Here is a 21,672-nt window from a genome sequence, read left to right on the forward strand (position 1 = left end):
CAACAATATATGCTTTTAAGACCCTATTAAATGGAAACTTATTATGTATTCATTCTTTTTATATATATTTTTTATTTATAAATATGCAAATATGTAGATTGTAACATATCCTGGAGTTTTACTGAAAATTTCACTATTTTTTTAATTTCCCTACATTTTCGATTATCAGCGATATCGATATTGTTTCCGTATCCCTGGCCAACGAAACTTTTAGTGATATTGATACTTCGAACAATACATGTTACGAAGTCAACTATGATAATACGATGTTATGCCATATGTAGAGGCTAGGATAACATATTTGTTTTTGTTAAAGATAATAGAAAAATTATCCTCATCTCTATAAGAATGGAGAACCAACTCAAGACTTTTAAAATGAAGGGGCAATCTTTTTTAACAATACAGGATTCCGTTAAAGAATTTGAAGAGATGTGAGAGATCGATGTATGTAAAAAACGGAAAAAGAAAGTAGAAACCACAAGAGTTAGATTATGCTCATGAATTTCTTAAGAAGTTGCCCCATTTGCCTATTATCCAGCACCACATTGATCTTTACCCTGGTTGCAAGTCTACCTAATCACCTAGGTTATCATATGAGGCCGAAAGAATATGAGATCTTGTATGGACAAGTGTAGGAATTGATATGTAAGGGTCTAGTGAAAGATAGCATGTGGGTGCAAGGAGAGGCTTCCAACTAAGACATAATAAGTTGATGAATAAGAAGATTGGTCATATTTAGATACCTAGGAAAATCAATGATAATGCTAACAATAATGCTAACGACAATTAGATTTTATGAACATTCAATGCAGCATACCTTCATTAGTATTACAAGTAAAGTTTGTTAGATTACTTGAGTACACATTCTTTTCAAGTGGAGCAGACTAATGTAAGAGATACTACAAATGCATTCTTAATACGGTTGGAGTAAGAAAAGCCAATGCAAAAATAGAAGCAATGTATCAGAACTTAGCCCCATCCTACATGGGACATGGCATAATGGGGCATGGCAAAACTTGGGTCTTAAACATGTCTAGTTCGAAAAAATTCATTCTGAATATGAAAAATTTATGGTTCATAGCTTTGCACACCTCCATTTTGCAGGAAAAGACCCACTTTTTATTCAAAATTGTGATGGTAGGAAATTTTATTATATTTAGAGCCCATTTGGATACCATCAAATAATTTCTTCTATTTGTAGTGGTAGATAAGTAATTTATTTGAGAAAAGTTTGATTTATAATCAATTATAAGTTATTTCTTTTAAAGTTAGTTAATCACTTCAACTCAGTAGAAACCAAGATGGGTTCTTACACATGCCTAGGTGGTAGACTCACGAGAGTTTCAACATGAGGTCTTGAGGGTGTGAGTGCATGTGTAAAAAATAAAATAAAAATAAAAACCAAGATAAGCTACTTGAGCTATACTTATCTTAGGGCCTATTTGGATGCCAGTAAGTTATTTTAAGTTATAAGTGACTTATCTAGATAAGTCACCTACAGGTGAAAGTCACTTACAGTTTTTTAGTATATTTGCCTATAAGTGACTTAGAGATTGTAAGTTACTTATGGGTGAATTTTCTCTCTCAAACACCACCTGTAAGTGACTTCCCTGTGAGTCACTTCTCATGCACCCAACTTATAGGCATCCAAACATACCCGTAAGTAACTTCCATCACAAACAAGTATTTAATAATTTTTATTTTTATGGTATCTCTTAATTTTTAGTTTTAGAATTTTCTTTTAAAATTGTTTATAATAATATTAAGAATGTTCTCATAAGGCCTGTCTTGACATTTTTTTTTTTTGGTAAATTAAACTTTTTTAAAAAAGAATTGCTATTTCATATGACAAAAAACCATTCACACTTTATTCAATAAAACACCTTAATTTTTTCTTATTTGGACTCAAGAGTTCTCCTACTGGATTCAAGGTTATATTTGGTTCCCATACATGATGTGCCTCCTCGTGGAGGAAATCTGCTTCCAATGACTAAGCATGCTTGTTAGGCTTTTTAGTAGTTGGGCTTGTGACTGCCATGTATGGTACAATCAATTTTCAGGCCTGGGCCAATTTCAAGTGATCTCAAAACCCAAATTAAGAAGATTAAACAACAGATGATCTTCATGTTAATGTGAACCATTGATTTCCATTTTTAAAATGTCCATTTCATATCGAAAGTGCAGCCAACCTGATCAACGGTTGGATTTTGAATAATCAACTTTAAAAATAAGGATTTGATGAATTTGTAAATGGGCCTTTTGATTCAAAGACCAGGTGGCCAGACAGAAAGCATTCCTAACCAAGGCATGGATATGCCTACTGAAACTCAAATCATTTATCAACCGTCTATCAAGCCCACCTGCATAGATAATGGATTAGGGTCCAATCCAATCCAGTACAACCATACAAGCATACATACATAGACAAATACATAATAGATATGGGTCTAATCCACTTGTTTCATGCATATGTGGGTCTATTCCAATGCATACATACATACATACATACATACATCTAATCCTAGTAAATACAAAACATGCAAATGGTTGTAGGTCTAATCCAGGCATACATGGACATGCGAGTCTAATACAGCACATAAACAATACATACATACATGAATGTGAATGTGGGTCTAATCCAGGCCCGCAAAATCAAGGCCCGAGGGCATCAGAGCGAGCAGACATGAGGACCCTTTGATCTTTCAATCTCTGTGCACCTTACCATGCTTCCTTCATTCAAAATACAATCCAGAGCATCGGCTTATGGTACACAGAAAAACCCAAAACAAATGATGTTTACTATCATACAAAAATAAGTGGAGCAAAACAGGCAAAAAATGAGGGGTAAGAAGTATATATTTTAGGAAGAGAGGTGTAAAAACATAAAACCCTAAAAAAATTGAAGATGAAATGCGATCCTATCGTGTTTGGTTTTTATAGAGGCTCGGTTTTAGGGTTTTACATCTCGATGAAGAAATTACATGAAAACCACGGCATTTTCTTGAAATGACGGAAGTACCCATGAGCGGAAGGTGAATTGTTTGGCCTGTGGTTCGGCAATCCAGACCGTTCATCTGTTGCGTTCCATGCTGGATGGAAGATGACCTACAAATCACATTAATTGGACAGCTATAACGTTCCCAACTTGTGTCTGACAGATGGACGGTTGATGAGAGAAACACAGCAACGGTCCATATTCACATGATGACATGTGCCGTCCACCTGGCATGGATCTCTGACACGTGTGCCCTACTGAAATCAAAGTTCTCTGCAGTCGGTCTCACAATCTGTGGATAAAATGCGCGCCACGCGTACGATAGCCAAGCTCTTGAGTGGGCCTCATGACACGTGTCAGTCTATTTAACCATCGATCGACACCTATCAGATGATTAGATCTTCATCAATTTGACCTCTCTTCCGTGGCCCATGGTACATCAGTTATAACTGCGGGCCACCACAGTTTCAAGTCATGAGCGGCACACCGAATGCAGTGTCCCGCAGAACACCTTTCCATTTAGTTCCAAGTCATGTGACCGGAAACGGATTGGCTACTCCCCCTGCCACCAGCCAATGGCTGATGGTCGGTGCTCTGTGGCCCCCAAAATAATGTATGTGTTTCATCCATGCCGTACATATATTTTTCTAGATCATTTTATGATATGAGACAATAACTATATATATATATATATATATATATATATATATGGACCACATTACATGAAAAAACTTTTTGGGGCCATAAAAGTTTTGGATCAACCTGGTAATTTTTTTTACCTTCATCTAGTTCTCTAGGACCTAATAAACAGATTGGATGTCAAATAAACAGTGCAGTGGGCCTTAGGAGGATTTTAATGGTAGATATCTAATCACTATTGTTTTCCTGTGGTGTGGTCCACCTGAGATTTTTTATCCCTCTCATTTTTTTCCCCATAACTAAAATAATCTGTAAAAATTTATGAACGGAATGGATGAAACATATAATCATGGTGGGGCCCACAGAGCACCGACCACCAGCCACGGGGCTGGTGGCAGGGGAGAAGCCAATCCGTTTCCATGTGACCCGGACGCGGATTGCGTCCTACCCCCGTCCGTCTCCAGCTGGGAACGGGCAGGATCTTTGAGTGGCCACCGTGATGTATGGGAATTATCCACACCGTCCATCCATTTGTAAGTATAGTTTTAAGGTAAAATACAAAAATTAGTTAGATCTCATATAGATCTGTACTACAAAATGGGAATTACCGTTGAAAACTTCTTCAGGGCCGTAGAAGTTTTGGATGGAGCTGATATTTGTGTTCTCTATTCATCCAGATCTATTTAACTTTATGAATAGGTTGGATGGCAAATAAACATCATGGTGGGCCCTAGAAAAATTTCAACGGTGAGAATCATTACCACCGCTGCTTCTTGTGGTGTGGTCTATTTGAGCATTTTTTTTGCCTAATTGCCTTTAACATCATTTACAATGATACTAAAAAATGGATGGACGGTGTGGATAAGACCCATAAATCACAGTGGACATACAAAGCTCCTGCCCGTTCCCAGCTTGAGACGGGCGGGGGTAGGACGCAATCCGCGTCCTGCGACCCGTTCCAAGGAGACCCGGCTCCCAATCCGAAACACAGAGAGAAGCGAATATGCAAGTTGCTGCATAGATGTTATATGGATTTCCATCCACGCCGTAGAATTTAAAGGAAATATTTTATGATCTGATCCGTTGATATTTTTAATAACTATCTAGATAGATATAAATGAGAACAGAAATAATTTATCGAATCTGACACTCCATTTATTTCGATATTATAGATAAATATGAGCCATTTATCTACAGGTTTGTTTTGTACGGAAATGATTGAATGGATATCAATGCAATCCATTTTTTTCTGACTTACATCCATCCATGTGGTGGACCACCAAAAACACGTTCTTGATCATCACAGATATGTCCCACGAGTAAAGTTGAAAAGGGATGGCATTCAACTTTTGTGCAGCGACACGCATGTTAGCATTCCTCCGAAGCAAAAGCATCCCAACCACCCACGCTTACACGTGTCATCAGATTATCCGTACGATAGCCAAAATCACCCTATTTCAGCACCTCCCCATACAATACTCTGGCAGAGTGTGATGGATGATATGCAGGTACTTAGATATTGAATAAGAAATATTGCAAATTAAATAAAATAAATTGTCCAAATTATATGTACCATCTTTGATGTGTCATAAACCAAAAAATGCGCTTATTTGATTACGAAACTATCAAATTGGTGGACATCCATTGGACGGTTAAAAATAAAAAATCCAATGGTCTTATTTCAACAAACATGTCTCCACTAATCAGAGGTTAGGATTGCTCAAACAAATTATTATTTAGGAAATTTACTTATAAACAACGTTTTAAATAATTTAGTCCGTTTAATTAGATCCAGTGAATTCCACGTGTTCAATTCCTAAGTGCATGCGTATCAAGTGTTATACTTTGCCAGAGTAACAAATAACTCCTTGCTTTATAAGGAAAATTACTTTGATCCTCCGGCGGAGTGTGGTGGACGATACACAGGCAGTTAGAACTTACCGAAAAATCGCCTACGTGGAATATAATTAGTCAAAATAAACGGTTGAATTTTTTAATATTAGATTAGATTTACGATGAACCAAAGAACATTCTTCTTTTTTTCATTAAAAATTTAAATTTATGAAGATTTATTGGACGGTTAGAATTAAAAAAACAAGTGTCCATGAATTAGAAGTTAATAGTGATTTTTATCTTTTAATTAGAGACACTGGTTGACACAATCCAGTGTGTTTAGATTAAGTTAGTATTTTTCACATTTATCATTTCCAAGTGCCTGCGTATCATACGTCATAGCAGCCCGAGTATCAAATAACGCCCTGTAGTCAGATAAATGACCAGAACAAAACTCTCCCTTTCTTACTCTCGAAGCGGCTTCAAAAATCACAGAGAAAAAGACGTTTCTCTCTGTCTCTGTAATGGAGAAAGAGGTTGTGGAGATCTTCGAAGCGGCGAAGAGGGCGGCAGACGCTGCAGCTGCAGCCGCGACGGATGGGGCGCAGTCCGGCGGACCGGACGAATCTAGGTGCGTTGAGGCGTTGAAGCGGCTGAGGGATCTTCCCGTCACGATGCAGATTCTCATTTCGACGCAGGTAAGGAATCGAAGTCCCACGATTTCGTTCGTTTCGAGCGGTTTCTTCTGTTTTTTATTTTTTGCTTTTTTGAAAAAAAAGTAAAATCTGTGATGCGTTTCGTGGTTGGAAGGAAAGGTTGGAAGGAAATCCTGACCGTCCAAATCGCTGTCCCAAATGTGGATGGAGCACTATGGAGAAAATTGCTGTAAGAAAATGATATTAGCCATCTGATTTTTCCTGTGAAAATTGGACCGCTTGCTAGTATTTGGACGCGAGAATCCCCTGTAAGCCCAAGCTCTGTGGGATCCACCATTTTGTTTGTATTATATATCCACTCCGTCTATCCGTTTTGCCATCTCATTTTAGGACATTAACCCAAAAATGAGAGAGACCCAAAACGCAAGTGGGCCACACCACAGGAAACAGTGGGGATGGAAATGGCCACCGTTGAAACCTTCCTGGGGCCTGTCGTGTTGTTTATATGAAATCCAACCTGTTCATTTGGTGATTCCCATCTGGATGAAGGGAAGAAACAAATAATAGCCTGATCCAAGACTTACATGGCCCCAAAGAAGGTTTCAATGGTAGGGATTCAATCCCCACCGTTTGAATTCTCTTTGCTGCCTCCCATCGAATCATGGCCCTACGATGTGTGCAGGCAGCCCCTTGGGATATCCACTAGGCCCAATATCAGGCAGTCCACGAGTCTGAAGAAAATGAACGGTTTGCGACATGACCCACATTCCACATCCAACATACATGTGTGGCCTGGCCCACATTGTATTTTTAGGGCCCGTTTGGACACCCCCTCAAGGGGTTTTGAGGCTCTCAAGAACTCCCCTTTCAGCCAAACCGGGGTTTTTGATGTGTGTTTGGATGCACTTCATAGGCTTGAAATCCCCTTTTGCACAAGTGCATCCAAATGGGTCATTAATCTCAGACAGTCACTGGGACTTGCATTGCATGATGAACTTTCTGGATCATGCATTGTCCTACATTGCACATGTGGGTGAAAGTCAGACCAGTGGGCCTGCAAGATCTTGCCTTCTAGATGACCTTGGTACCTTCGCATAAAGCTGAAGATGGATAGTGAATGTACCCCACGGGAGCAGAGAGGATCTCATCAGCAGGTATCACCTTGCTGATTCTATGGTTGAGATGGCCCCCAGATTTTGATTAGTTGCTTTGATCGTCTATGGGCTAGGCTAGGCCAGACCAGTAGGGATGGAGTTATCTCATCTCATTTGATACTCTCGAATTTTATTTGAAGATGCTTTGTTAGGTGCTCCATTTTCCCATTGAGGCTGAACCTAAACCTGTGCTCGAGAGAGAGAGAGAGCTGTCCATACACTGATAAGGGATGTATGGATTCTCGAGAAGGGAGGAGCTGTGGTGGTCCCTCCTGGACCACCCGGATCCCATGAGTGAGGAGAGAAAAACTTGCAGGACCCACCCCACTAGTTTTGCCAACAAGTGGGCCCCACAGGCCCGCCCATATCCAATGCGCATACGTTGGGCACATTTGTAGGCATGCTAGCAGATTTCATTCCTCTTTGCAATGGCATGTGTTCACTTGTTAAGAGGTTTTCGCTGTCTCGGCATTTCCATATTTTATATTCTTTCTTCTCATCTTGCTTCAGGTTCACAAGCATTTTTATTTTTATTTTTTCCATTGAAATTTCAGGTCGGAAAACGCCTCCGTAGCCTCACTAAACATCCTATGGAGAAGATCCAAGCCATCGCTTCTGACCTGCTCGGCGTCTGGAAGAACATAGTCATTGAGGAAACAGCCAAAGACAATAAGAAAATCAGCAACCCCAGCAGTAAAAACTCTACTAATCTCCAAGTAAGATCCGAGAGAGCAGAGGCGGTAAAGATGGAGACTGTAAAAGCCAACAAGTCCCAAAACCCTGAGCGGATGAAGGCCGAAGACAAGTTTAAAAGATCACAATCCGTCAAGGTTGAGAAGGTTGTTCAGTCAGTGAAAGCTGAGAAGCTCTCAAGGTCAGAATCTCTCAAGGTTGAGAAGATTGGTGAGAATGACAACACCGTCCAGGTTGAAAAGATTCATGAGGAAGAGAAGCAAGCTGCCCTGATCAGAGGTGGCCCACCAAAGCTAACTTCGATGATCAAATGCAATGATTCCATGCGTGACAAGCTCCGTGAGCTTCTCGCTGAGGCCTTCTCCAAAGTCTCCACTGAAGCTGATGAAGATATGATGGATCAAGTGAATGCGTGCGACCCAATACGAGTAGCTGTATCAGTGGAGTCTGTGATGTACGAGAAGATGGGCCGCTCTAATGGGGTGCAGAAGGTCAAATACAGATCCGTCATGTTCAATCTCAAGGACTCCAACAATCCTGATTTACGGAGGAGAGTGCTTCTGGGCCATATCAAACCGGAGAGGCTGATCGACATGACTCCTGAAGAGATGGCTAGCGATAAGAGGAAGCAAGAGAATACTGTGATTAAAGAAAAAGCTTTGTTTGAGTGCGAGCGTGGTGGGGCCCCAGAAGCTACGACTGATCAGTTCAAGTGCGGCCGATGCGGGCAGCGGAAGACGACATACTACCAGTTGCAGACACGGAGCGCAGATGAGCCGATGACGACGTTCGTGACATGTGTAAATTGCAACCACCACTGGAAATTTTGTTAATGGTGAATGGAGGCATGTTCATGGGCAGGACCATCTTGGGAAGAAATTTCCTCTAGTGAGTTGCATTCTTTTTTAGAATGATTTGAGATATAGCCGTTGATTTGCTTAGGAAATCTTATTTCTTTTATGTATTAATCTTTTGAGTGGCTAGGATGTTATCTATACTGCAGAATATGCTGTGGGTCTTGAGTGCATGGGAGCCTTTTGATGCACCTAGTTGCATTTGGATGTGTAGGCAGCCTGATCTAGACCAAACATTTGGTGCAACCTAGCCTTTATATCAGGTCACCTTGAAAAACCACCATTCTCATGATCCTAACCATCTCTCAATAATATGCGAAAAGTGGTGGCTGGATTTTATTTTTTTTTGGAATTTCCAATTGTTAATCTCAACCATTCATCATGTGGAGCTCTTATGGATCTAAAGAATGGCTAGGTCAGATTGTGCTTAAATATAAAGGTGGGTCCTAGTGAATGGTCACATATCCAAATGCAACTGGATGTCCGGATGATGTAGTGTTTAATAAACCCCATACACTTTGGGGTTGGGTAATGTGGCCCACTTATTTAAAGGGGTCAGGTTATCCATGTATTCATCTGCAGCCTTTGTAGAATAAGGTTTTTGTACAACTCTTGAGAGTGGGCCAGTCATGATTCTTTCATGGCATCAACCCATCAAAACCGTCCAGAAGGGTCACTCAGTCCATGAAATTTGGACCCTAAAAAATCAGGCTGATCCAACAATCATGTGACCCACCACATGAATTAAAGGGTTTTGGGTAGTTGTCCATTATTTTCTAAATTATGACCCACTGCTATTTTATGCTATCCAATCTACACATCAAGTGAGCTCCACCATGATGCTGTTATTTATTTATTTAAATAAGAATTAAAAATAAAATAAAATACAATCATCAAGTGGGCTATCTGTGTTTTCCCTTTATGGATCAAATTGTAGGTTGGACCTGGTTTTGTGGGCATGGGGGTTCGGTTCTCCGGCATTGCGTCTCGGAGATATACAGGTGGCAGCTAACTACAGAGGTAGTGGCTTCGGTTGAAGAGATGGAAGTGGGGAGAGGATTCATCGATTATTCAGGAACTGATCGAATCATATCTAATTAGGTCATTGGAATTTCCTATATCCTGCCATTCTTGATTTCTGGTTTATTGGCCAAGAGGTGAAGAAATTGATTCATCATCCCATTCCAATATGATCAAGAACTAGATAAAGAACTAATGCCTCGTTCTGGTATCTTGATTTAAATACTCATAAATGGTTAGAAAAAGTCTTATTGCTTATTTTGACAATCTACACCTTAGAAAATCCAAACCGCTCATCATTTGTGGCCCATTGTGTTAATTTTTTTAGCCTAAAAATCACTAATTTTCCTTAAATATCTATCAGCCAAATCCAAGGGAAGGTGCTAGAATGAAAAATAATTAAATTAATGAGATAGCTTATGAAAAGTAATTTATAAAAGGTACCAAAATGAAAATTCGGAAACAATTAAGTATTATTTTATAAAAATCCCTTTAAATAGAAGTTATGAGTACAGAAGCCACATATCTGATTACCCGATGGGTACCTCAGTCCAAGTACCCTAATGGATCCGATTTCTTAGAATCTGTGGACTAGATTCTGACCATTATTAACGTGGTGGGAGTTTGGCTAAGACCCGATTGAATCGGGTAAGGTGCTTTCTACTATTTCCAAGGTCTTTGTAACCATTGACAACCCTCCTTAAAGTCAAGATTGAAGTCTAAGGGTATTAACCAGCCGGGTTAGGGCTGGGCCAAGCTTTGTCCATGCTGGGCCTGCATGGTTCAACAAACGGCCGAAATGGGCCAAAATATTTTAGCCCAAGCCCAGCCTTTAATATTTATGGTGGCCCAAGTCCGACCACGAGTGTTTCTTGAGTGGATCACAAGCTATAAAAGAAATATGAGCTCAACAACAAAGTAAATGATGATTTTTACAATGTCTTCGAAAATTTCCCTTTTAAACCCTAATTGACCAGGCACCGGCGATGGGCTGTTGCCCACAGTCCAAACTAGGCTTTATTGAGAAATGGGCTTAAATTTTAAACTCAATCCTAACCCTTAGGCTTCATACTCTAGCGGAAGCTCGAACCGGGGCAAAGAATGCGTGGCTTATACGATGGATATGACTCACAAATCTGATGGTATTTACATGATCTTAGGGACTCTCGACAAAGGCAAAGATGGCTGCCTATGTCCATTGAAGACCTGACTATATCTATGAGATCTCAGGGACCTTTGATAAAGCCAAAAATGGATTGCCTATGTTCATCAGTATGCATACCAAGTATGAAAGCAAAAGGACTTGATCGCCCTTCTAATCCTTTGTTATGATGGCCCTCGGACACAATCAATGGTTTAAATCGTTTAGGGACAGGCCTAATGAACAATGGGTATTATTATTCTCTCGATTTTCTCTATGAGTAATTCTCTCAGTTAAGATGAGATTTACTAAAGGTACGCTTCCTCTTTTATAAATGGAGGGATCTAAAATATCAAGAGGTTATATCCATGACATTCAAACTCTCTACTTTATCTCAATCCTTTCTCTTATGATGTGAGTGCCATCCAACCTCTATGTTAGATAAGCACCCCATGTCAGGCCTAAATCCTGAAATTTAGACTGATTTAGCTAGATGGAGATTGCATCCAGCAGGGTGTTGGACGCACTCGATCCAGCCCCAATGAAAAATCGTTATATGGGTGTGTCATACCTGGACCTAGTGAAAAATATAACTTCTCTATATGAAGAGCATTTTGCCCTTTCACTGTGGGTCCCACGCCTGTACACATGCACCCCAAGGTGCATTGCTAGACACAATCAGCATTCATCTTTGCACAGTACACATGGTAGTGTGATGCATCAGTCGTAGCCTTCCATATAGGGATACCAATTATGGATGACTATTTTTCAGAAATCACACATATTGGGCAATCCTATCCATCTAGATTTTGAACCATTTTCATCTACGATAAGGAAAATAGATGGAGAGTATCTTATTACCTTGCCTTGTGTACAGCAGATAGATGAATATACCATGTCTAGGTTCTTCTAACTCTACAATATCCAATCCCTACTCACATCACAATGTGCCGTAACTGATGAATGGCTAGGATCAACGCACTGATTAGACATATGTTGGTTACTGTATCATGTTGATTGTATGCCCATTTATGCTAGAGACCATGACCAACACAATTCATGAACTTTGTGTGATATAACAGCTTAAATATACCAGACTATCAGCAATCATTTAGTATTTATTTCAAATTTTCTTTTAAATTCAAATTTAGATGATTTAGAATCTTTTTAATATTATGATATTAACATAAATGCATTTTGATATTCTTAAAAAGGTGTTCTTTATTAAGTGAAGTAAGATGTTGGAGTAAACTAAAAAGCAGTTAGTCCATTATCTAACTATTTATATTAGACTTTTATAAATATAAATAATTACTGTTCAGAGTTCATATAACAAAATTCCTCATATATTCTGATATCATAAAATAATATCTTCATGTATTGAAGTAAGTGTTTTTTAACAAAAATAATGGCTTATATGCTTCATCTAATATTCCCAATTTGTATAACATATGAACCGAAACATGATGATCCTTAAAACAAAAGAAATTGGCCTATTACATCATTTGATGAGTTATAATTGATTTTGAATGTTTTCCGGTATTGTAAATGATATTTTATAATTGCTCATACCATATTATATCCTCTGTATTTTATATTCATCTAATCACCATGTTAGCGTGCATCGGTTACACACATTGTTTGTCATACGCATGCTAATTAAGCCCCGTAATTCTTAACTAAAAAACTTTATAAAGAAAAATAAATTAATACATGAGGCATATTTGTAATTTCACAATTACAAAAGCAGTTGTAATTTACCATATTAGAGTCATTATTTCGTAAATTTCAAGTAAAAATCACTTTTTATTTTAATCTTTTACTATTCAGATTTGTTTAATATTAATTTAACTTTTATAATCACATATAAGATTGTGATATATATATATATATGCACTTATTTGTTATATACACATCCTACTTCTAAGATTGAGCTCTTCGAAGAATCAATGAGTCAATGTATTCTCATGATAGATGTCTTTTATTTTTTAGTTTTTGTCATGTAATTATCCTAATAAAGATGCATCAAAGAGATTGGCATTATTATGTGATACTTGCTCTTATAAGAAGAGTAAGTGCCCACCGGTAAACATGGCCATGGCAATATGAGACTAAGTGAAAGCAATAATATTGGCTTGAGTGACAGTAGCATTAGCATTGGATTGATTCATAGCAGCAACAACATCAATGGACCAACTGACAACAACAACATTAGACGCAAAAGACTCGGATGTGAATGTAAATGTGCACGCGGATGCATATGTTATAAACACACTCATTTTATTATATGTTTTCTTTCTATTCATCTAATAGTTGAAGATATAGGAGATGGTGAAATAAAAATATTTATAATATGATTCATCGATTTTTATTTTTATTTTTAATTGGTAAAATGATGTAATATAATGTGACAAAATTTCATTCATTTTTATAAATTTTGCATTTCAAATATTTTAAAACCCAAATCACATGCCATTTCAACCTACCGGTGACACTAATCTAAAAATTGATATGATAGCAACATATATGGAAAATGTCACATATTTTGTCCAAATTATATACACATCCATCTTGTCCGATTTTTTTGGTGGTAAATTTGTAGGTCAATCTGATCTTTTTTGTGGTAAATTTGAAGGTCAGGTTATAACCATAGTTTTAAAATGTATCTATTGTTTTAAAATAAAAGATTACAAATTATTTGCTAATTGACTTTTAATTTTTTAAAATAAAAGTTTGAACAACTTGACTGGTAAGTTTCTCAAACCTGAAGTTGATTCGTGATTTGATATGCATCTTGATAAATGTTCCGTGAGTTTACTTACTTTCCGGTGCACCTAGTTACATGTGGACCTGTTGGCATCTGCATTTCCTGAACCGTCCACTGTCTTTCACTACTATGCAAAGGTAACAACAAAAGGGTGGTCTTAAATGTATGGGACTAGAATTATATTCTTGAGATTCATGTTGATACATTTCTTGATTTTTTTATTTTTTATTTTTTTCATCCATTTTTCCATTTTACTGAATGGATGGTTTTGATCTCCCGAACTATTTTTCATCCACTTTTTCCATTCCAGAGATTCAATCTAGCCTTTGAGAAGGAGGTCAGGCCAAATGGATGGTCAAGATTAATTATATGGGCTATCCACCTGCCCATGTCCAACGAGGTGTGTGACAAGTCCATTGGATCATTTATATAACATATCATGATTCTAATAAAGTCAAGATAAAAGGGCCATATGGTAAGTTATGATCCAGTCATTGTTTTCCTGCCAATATGTCACACCTGTAAAATCCAATTCATCAAAATGGTGGGACACACCATGATAATGTCCATGAAATGGAAATCAAGCCCATCCACTCATCAATCAAGACACAACATTTGATGTCAATGGACAACCAATGATATGATTAAGTGTTTTAAGCCCAGGGGCTGGGTCCCATACCTAAATTTTAAGCTTATTCATTAATCGAGCTGGGCCTGATAGTCCTTCATTCTGGCATGTTTAAGGTTTTAAGGGCATTTTTATTAAATGTCATGCATGACAGGGGAAACTAATGAACGACTCAGATCTCGCATAAAATTGCTTGGCCGAGATCAGTTTTGAGCTATATACTCCCTCTCTCTCTCTCTGTTTTTTTTTTGGCAATCACTTGGTACACCTAAGAAAATCCAAACATCTCATCGTTTGTGGCCCATTGTGTTAATTCTTTAGCCTAAAAATAACTAATTACTCTAATATCCATTAGTCAAATCCAAGGGAAGGTGCTGGAATGAACAATAATTAAATTAATGAGGTAGCTTGATGAAAAGTAATTTAAAAAAGGTACCAAAATGAAAATTCTGAAACAATTAAGTATTATTTTATAAAAATCCCTTTAAATAGAAGTTAGCATAACAGAAGCCATAGATCTGATTACCTGAGTCCAAGTACCCTAACGGATCCAATTTCTTAGAATCTGTGGACTAGATTCTGACCATTATTAGCCTGGTGGGAGTTTGGCTAGGACCCGATTAAATCGGGTAAGGTGCTTTCTACTATATCCATTTTCCAAGGTCCTGGTAACCATTGACAACCCTCCTTAAAGCCAAGATTGAAGTCTTAAGGGTGTTAACAAGCCGGGTTAGGATTGGGCCAAGCTTTGTACATGCCTGGCCTATATGGTTCGACATATGGCCGAAACAGGTTAAAATAGTTTAGCCCGATACTCGCCCTTAAATATTTATGTTGGGCTTTTAAGCTCGAGTCTGAGCCCGAGTGTTTCTTGAGTGGATCACAAGCTACAAAAGAAATGTGAGCTCCACAACAAAGTAAATGATGATTTTTACAATGTCTTAGAAAATTGCCCTTTTAAACCCTAGGCCACCTTGATGGGCCGTTGTTGGAGTTGAGCACGGGACGAATTGACTGGTCTGACTCGTTCAGACCCGACTCGACTTAAACGGAGTGGGTGAGTTGATCTGAACCTAACTCAAACCAAGTCAAGATTGGTTCACCCAATAACTCGACCCAAAAGCCGACCCGGTACTGACTCAACTCGATCCAAAACTTGACTCATACATATATAATAATAATAATAAATAATCCAAATTGGACGAGCCGTGTAGCTGATGGAGAGGTTGCAATTCCGGCAAGTGCACATAGGTTCTGAGCTGTGATTTCAGCCCACGGATACCCACCACACCCAACCCGACTCGATGCTGACTCAACCTAACTTGGCACCTGTGATCGAGTCAGACTTGGTTCAGGTTAGTCCAGGCTAGACCCAGACTTAGATCGGGTCAGGCATGTTGGACTCCGTACCGAGTCAGGTCGAGTTCGGTTCACATCTATTTCAAGACTAGATCGAGTGGGTCAGCCCTAACTCAGTCCAACTCGACTGGATGCCCGGCTCTAGCTGTTGTCCACAGTTTAAACTAGGCCTTATTGAAAAGTAGGATTGAATTTTAAACTTGAGCCCAACCCTTAGGACTGATACACCAGTGGAAGTTCGAACCAAGACAAAGAATGTGTGGCTTAAAAGATGGATATGACCCACAGATCTGATGGTATTTACACAATGTTAGGAACCTTTGACAAAGGCAAAGATGGCATATGTCCATTGAAAACCTAATTATATCTACAAGATCTTAGGGACCTTTGATAAAGCCAAAATTGGATTGCCTATGTCCATCAGTCCGCCTAACAAGTATGGAAGCAAAATGATTTGATCACCCTTCAAATCCTGCCTTCGGAAACAATCAACGGTTTAAATCATTAAGGTACAGACCTAATAAAAAATGAGTCTTATTATTATCTCATTTTTCTCAATGGGTAATTCTCTAGGTTGAGATGGGATTTACTAAAGGTAAGCTTCCCATTTAATAAATGGAGGTATTTAAAATATCAAGAGCTTATACCCATGACATCCAAACTCTCCTTTATCTCAATCCTTTCCTTTCTCTCAGATGTGTGAGTGCCATCGAACCTCTATGTTAGATCAGAACTCCATGTTAGGCCTAAATCTCAAAATCTAGACTGGTTTATAATACACCAATTGGAACAATGGAGGCAAGAAACTCTAAGATGGAATGTGGGATGTAGCATATTGTGTATATGTCATCCAACCTAGTCATCAGATGCACCGTCAAGATGAAAAGACACTGAAACTCAGGCCATTCAAAAAACTAAGGTGGGCCACACAGGTGATCAATATATAGCTTTAAGCATACATTTTCCCCTGTGATGTGTCACACAACCTAAGTTGATCTCGATGATTCATGGTATCTACGGTGAACATAAAGAGAGGCATTAGTTGTACGGTTTGGGTTCCACGTAAACATCATGGATGGGACCCAACACAACTAGAACTATCCTACATATGCTATTGTTTCCACAGATAAGTGATGTGGCCTCTGATTTGTCGTGCTAGATGAAATTGTTCTCTGCTCGATAACCAAAATGTGGTAGGTGGGGTGGATCCCATAAATACATGGAAGGAACTTGGTTGAATGTCATAGAAAACATGTAGATCCACCTTAACTGGTTGCATCCAGTAAGGTGTTGTATGTACTCCATCCAGTCGCTAATGAAAAATTATTATATGGGTGTGTCATGCATGGGACCTAGTAAAAAAAATAACTTTTCTATATGAAAATAATTTTAAACTTTCATTGTGGGTCCCATGCCTGAACACATGCACCCGTGTGGTGCATTGCTAGACACAATATACATTCATCTTTGCACAGACACATAGTTGTGTGATGCATCAATCGCAGCCTTCCATATAGGGATAACAATTATGGATGACTATGTTTCAGAAATCACACATATTAGGCAATCCCATCCGTCTCAATTTTGAAACATTTTTGTCTATGATAAGGAAAATAGATGGACATGCCTTATAATTACATTATCTTGTTACTTTGCCATGTGTACCGCAGATAGATGAATATATCATATTTTGGTTCTTTCAACTCTATAATATCCGGTCCCTAATCACATCACAATGTGCGGTAACTGATGAATGGCTATGATCAACCCACTGATTAGACATGTTGGTTAGTGTATCATGTTGATTGTATGCCTATTTATGCTAGAGAGCATGACCAACCCAATTCATGAACTTTATGTGATATAAAAACTTAAATATATTGGTAATCATTTAGTACTTATTTTAATTTTTATTTTAAATTCAAATTTAGATGATATGGATTTTATTTTTTTTAAATAAATATTATGATATTAATATTAATGCTTTTTGATATTATTGACAAGGTGTTCCCTGTTAAGCAAACTAAGATGTTGGAGTGAACTAAAAAATAGTATGTGTTTGATCTAAATATTTATATTACACTTTTATAAATATTAATAATTACTGTTTAGAATTCCATATCAAAATTCCTTATAAATTCTGATTTCATAAAATAATACCTTCGTGTATAGAATTGCCTAAATGGTGCTTCTTGAATAAGAGGATTGTCCATATATGCTCATGTTCAATTTGTATAACATATGTACTCAAACATGATGATCAACAAAACAAAAGAATTAGGCTTATCACATCGTTGGATGTGTTACAATTGATTTTGAATGTTTTCAGGTGGTATAAATTATTTTTTTATGGTGTCGATCGTCTAATATATATTAAATACATTGTATTTTCTATTCATTTAAAGAGCATGGTGGTGTGCATCTCTTAGAAACATTGGATGTCATGCACATGCCAATAACGACTTATAATTCTTGACTTAAATTCTTTATGGAGAAATTTAAATAAACATAGGAGACGCTAGTAATTTCACAAATACAAAAGCAATTGTAATTTACAATTGTAGAGTCATTTTTTATTTTAGACTCTTACTGTTTATATTTGTTTAATATTAATTTAACCTTTATAATCACATATAAGATTGTAAATTATATGTATATAATATTAATTTAACTTTTATATATATATAATTATATATGAGATGGCCTATGATAGTTGGACCGTCCAACTAGTTCTAATTAATTAATTAATTAATGCTAGTTAATGTGGAAAGAGAAATTGGACTTTGTTTGGAGTTAGCTTTGAGAATGATTATTAGCTTGGGTCGGACCTTTTGTGCTGTTAATGTAAAATCTACCTCGAGCATCGCATGTTTCACACCATGTTAGACTCATGGTCTGAAAATAAACCCCATTGGTAGTTCAGATGGAGCACACAATTGGAAACAGTATGATATGATTTTTTAGTCCTGCATCTAGACTTTACTTTCGCATCTAATGGTTGGAGTGGATTTCACATGCTTATGATTGGATCCTGTAAAAATCTAAGGTAGATGTCTCTCTCTCAAATATTCCATTGGTGTGGCTCACCGGAAATACAAATCTACCTTATATTTTCTGTTTAGACCTACCATGAGATTGCACATCTAATGGTCGGAGTGGATCTTGCGTGCATGATAAGATGGGGCATATAAAAAATTGAGGTAAGCTTTCTCTTCCGCGGCTAAACTTCTTCCTATTCTCCGGGAGAGAAAAGGTGCCTGTTCCCAAAAAAGTGAGAGTACATTGGGTGGAGCCTGTACACATACAGTTCTGAGCATCCCTCATCCTGGGCCTACCTTGATAAAGGTATTGTATATCCATTCTCTACATCTATATTTTTAGCTCATGATAAAAAAGGATTCGAAAAACGAAATAGATACATATTTCAGGTGGACCACACCACAGAAATAGTAGTGATTGGCCATTAAAAACTTTTTGTGGGCCAAAAGTTAAAAAAGTTTTGTATTAAGCTGAAATTTATTTTTATTTTTATTTTCCTTCGTCAAGGTCTTTGTGACATTATTAATAAGTTGGGTGACAAGTAAAAAATTACGGTGGGCCCTAGGAAATTTTAATGGTAAAAGTTCAATTTTCACTTTTTCTATTTGGTGTGGACCACTCGAGATTGATCGTTAGTTAGTTTTTGGATAGATGTTCTAAAATAAGCTGAAAAAACCAATGGACCGCGTGGATATACAATACATACATATAGGTGGGCGACATGATCAGAGACAAACCGTGTTGCGTAAGTAATGAATTGCACTTAATCCATTCTTGATATTTTTCCTAACATGGCTCTATTTTTCTAGTAAGGATGCCGGAAGAAGCTTAACCGCGGAAGAGGAATGTCTAACCTTATTTTTATTAGGCCCACCATTATGTTTTGATGTGCATGTGAGATCCACTACGACCATCATATGTGTGATCTTATTTTACATCTAGAGATAAAATATCAGGCTGACTTTTCATTTAGGTAGCACACACCAATAGAACCGTAGAGGGTGAGAGACATCTACCTTTGTTTTTTACAGTACCCATGACTATGAGTAAGTGAAATCCATTCCAACCATTAGATGCCACATCAAAAGCTCGGCATGCAACTCAAAAATAAGGTCCATACTTGATTTAAGTGTGCCTCATGAAAGGAATTATTTTAAAAGTTGAGCTTTTTTTGAACACTATTTCCAATTGTGCGGTCCACTTGAACCATGGATGGAGTTGATTTTCTGTTCTTAGATCTAACATAGGGTGACACACATGATGGTCAAGGTGGATTTTACATTAACACCTCAGTGGCGCCCACCCAAGTCAGAGATCATTTTCAAAAGACCTCTTAAAAGGCTAAGGTGAACCAAACGCCCCTCTCTCTCTCAACATTAATTAGCATTAGATAAAAATTTTCTCATTAAATGCCCAGCTAGTTGGACCAAAACTCACTGTCCATCTAGTTGTGTGTGAGTATCTCTCTCTCTCTCTCTATATATATATATATATAATTTTCATTTAATATTATGTGCAGTTAGTTTATTCTTCTTTTAATTAACATTATGATATTTGTTATATACACATTTCGCCTATAAGATTGAATCCTTGAAAGAATTAATCAAGTACATAATGCATTCGCCTTATAGATGTCTTTTATTATTATTATTATTATTTATTTTATTATTTTTTTCATGTGCTTGTGTTACAAAAAATGTATTCAAGATGGAGGCACCATTAGGGGAAACTTGCCAAGCATCATACTGGTCTTGATCTTGGTTCTTATAATAGGAGGTGAATGCTAAACGCAGTTGTGACAGTAGAAGACACGGTGAAAGCAAGAATACTACATCGGGTGACGTTGGCAGCAACACTGGGATGATTTTTAGCAGCAGCAGCATCAACTGACGAACTTAAGAACAATAGACATTACAGACATGGATGTGTACATTATAAACACACTGGTTTTATTATATTGTTTTTTCCATCCATGTAATTGTTGAAGACATACCAAAAGGGAAATAAAAATATTTATTATGATTCGTTGATTTTCATTTTTTTAATTGTTAACTTTATGTAATATGATGTGATTAAATTTCATTTATTTTTCCAAAATATGAATTTCAAATATTTAAAAGCCTTTAACACATTATGGCCTGTTAAATTTGACCAGTTGATTTATCTATTGCAACACATGGTGACTCCTATCTAAAAATTTATATGATAGCAAACCAGATGGAAAAGGCCACGTCTTTTTTTTAAAAATCTTTCCACATCATCTGTTCTGATTTTTTTGGTGGTAAATTTGGAGGTTGTTTTATAAACATAGTTTTAAAATGTAGCTATTATTTTAAAATAGAATTTCATAAATTATTTTGAGAAAATCAAACTTAACTTGATTGGTGATTTGATATGCATCTTGATAAATGTTCGTGGGCTACGTTACTTTCCAGTACACTTGGTTGCATGTGTACTTGTTGGCATCCACGTTATCTTGACCGTCCACCCTCTTTCACTACTATGCAAAGATAACAACAAAAGGGTGGTCATAAATGTATGGGACTAGAATTATATTCTTGAGATTCATGTTGATACATTTCTTGATTTTATTTTATTTTATTTTTTTTCATCCACTTTTCCATTTTACTGAATGGATGGTTTTGATCTCCCGAACTATTTTTCATCCACTTTTTCCATTCCAGAGATTCAATCTAGCCTTTGAGAAGGAGGTCCGGCCAAATGGATGGTCAAGATTAATTATATGAGCTATCCACCTGGCCATGTCCAACGAGGTGTATGACTAGTCCATTGGATCATTTATGTAACATATCATGATTCTAATAAAGTCAAGATAAAAGGGCCATATGGTAAGTTATGATCCAGTCATTGTTTTCCTGCCAATATGTCACGCC

At 37.3% G+C, this 21,672-nt stretch overlaps 1 protein-coding gene and 1 non-coding gene across 2 annotated transcripts; one reads left to right on the top strand and one right to left on the bottom strand.

Moving 5' to 3' along the window:
- Positions 1-2,623: 2,623 nt before the first annotated feature.
- Positions 2,624-2,738, bottom strand: LOC131254654 (small nucleolar RNA snoR100). The gene has a single exon (XR_009175776.1). It is a non-coding gene; the product is annotated as a small nucleolar RNA snoR100 (small nucleolar RNA).
- Positions 2,739-5,927: 3,189 nt separating this feature from the next.
- LOC131253620 (transcription elongation factor TFIIS-like) lies at positions 5,928-8,953 on the top strand. The gene is made up of 2 exons (XM_058254689.1): positions 5,928-6,165; positions 7,832-8,953. Exons 1-2 carry the CDS (start codon positions 5,992-5,994, stop codon positions 8,801-8,803), a joined length of 1,146 nt encoding a protein of 381 aa, XP_058110672.1. The 5' UTR covers positions 5,928-5,991; the 3' UTR covers positions 8,804-8,953.
- The last annotated feature ends 12,719 nt before the right edge of the window (positions 8,954-21,672 follow it).

The sequence above is a fragment of the Magnolia sinica genome, chromosome 8 (genome assembly GCF_029962835.1).
Source record: "Magnolia sinica isolate HGM2019 chromosome 8, MsV1, whole genome shotgun sequence".
NCBI lineage: Eukaryota > Viridiplantae > Streptophyta > Magnoliopsida > Magnoliales > Magnoliaceae > Magnolia > Magnolia sinica.

Coding starts and splice junctions, on each gene's coding strand:
- LOC131253620 (XM_058254689.1), top strand. CDS start 5,992: ATGGAGAAAGAGGTTGTGGAGATCTTCGAAGCGGCGAAGAGGGCGGCA. Junction 6,166..7,831: donor AGATTCTCATTTCGACGCAG/GTAAGGAATCGA, acceptor TTGAAATTTCAG/GTCGGAAAACGCCTCCGTAG.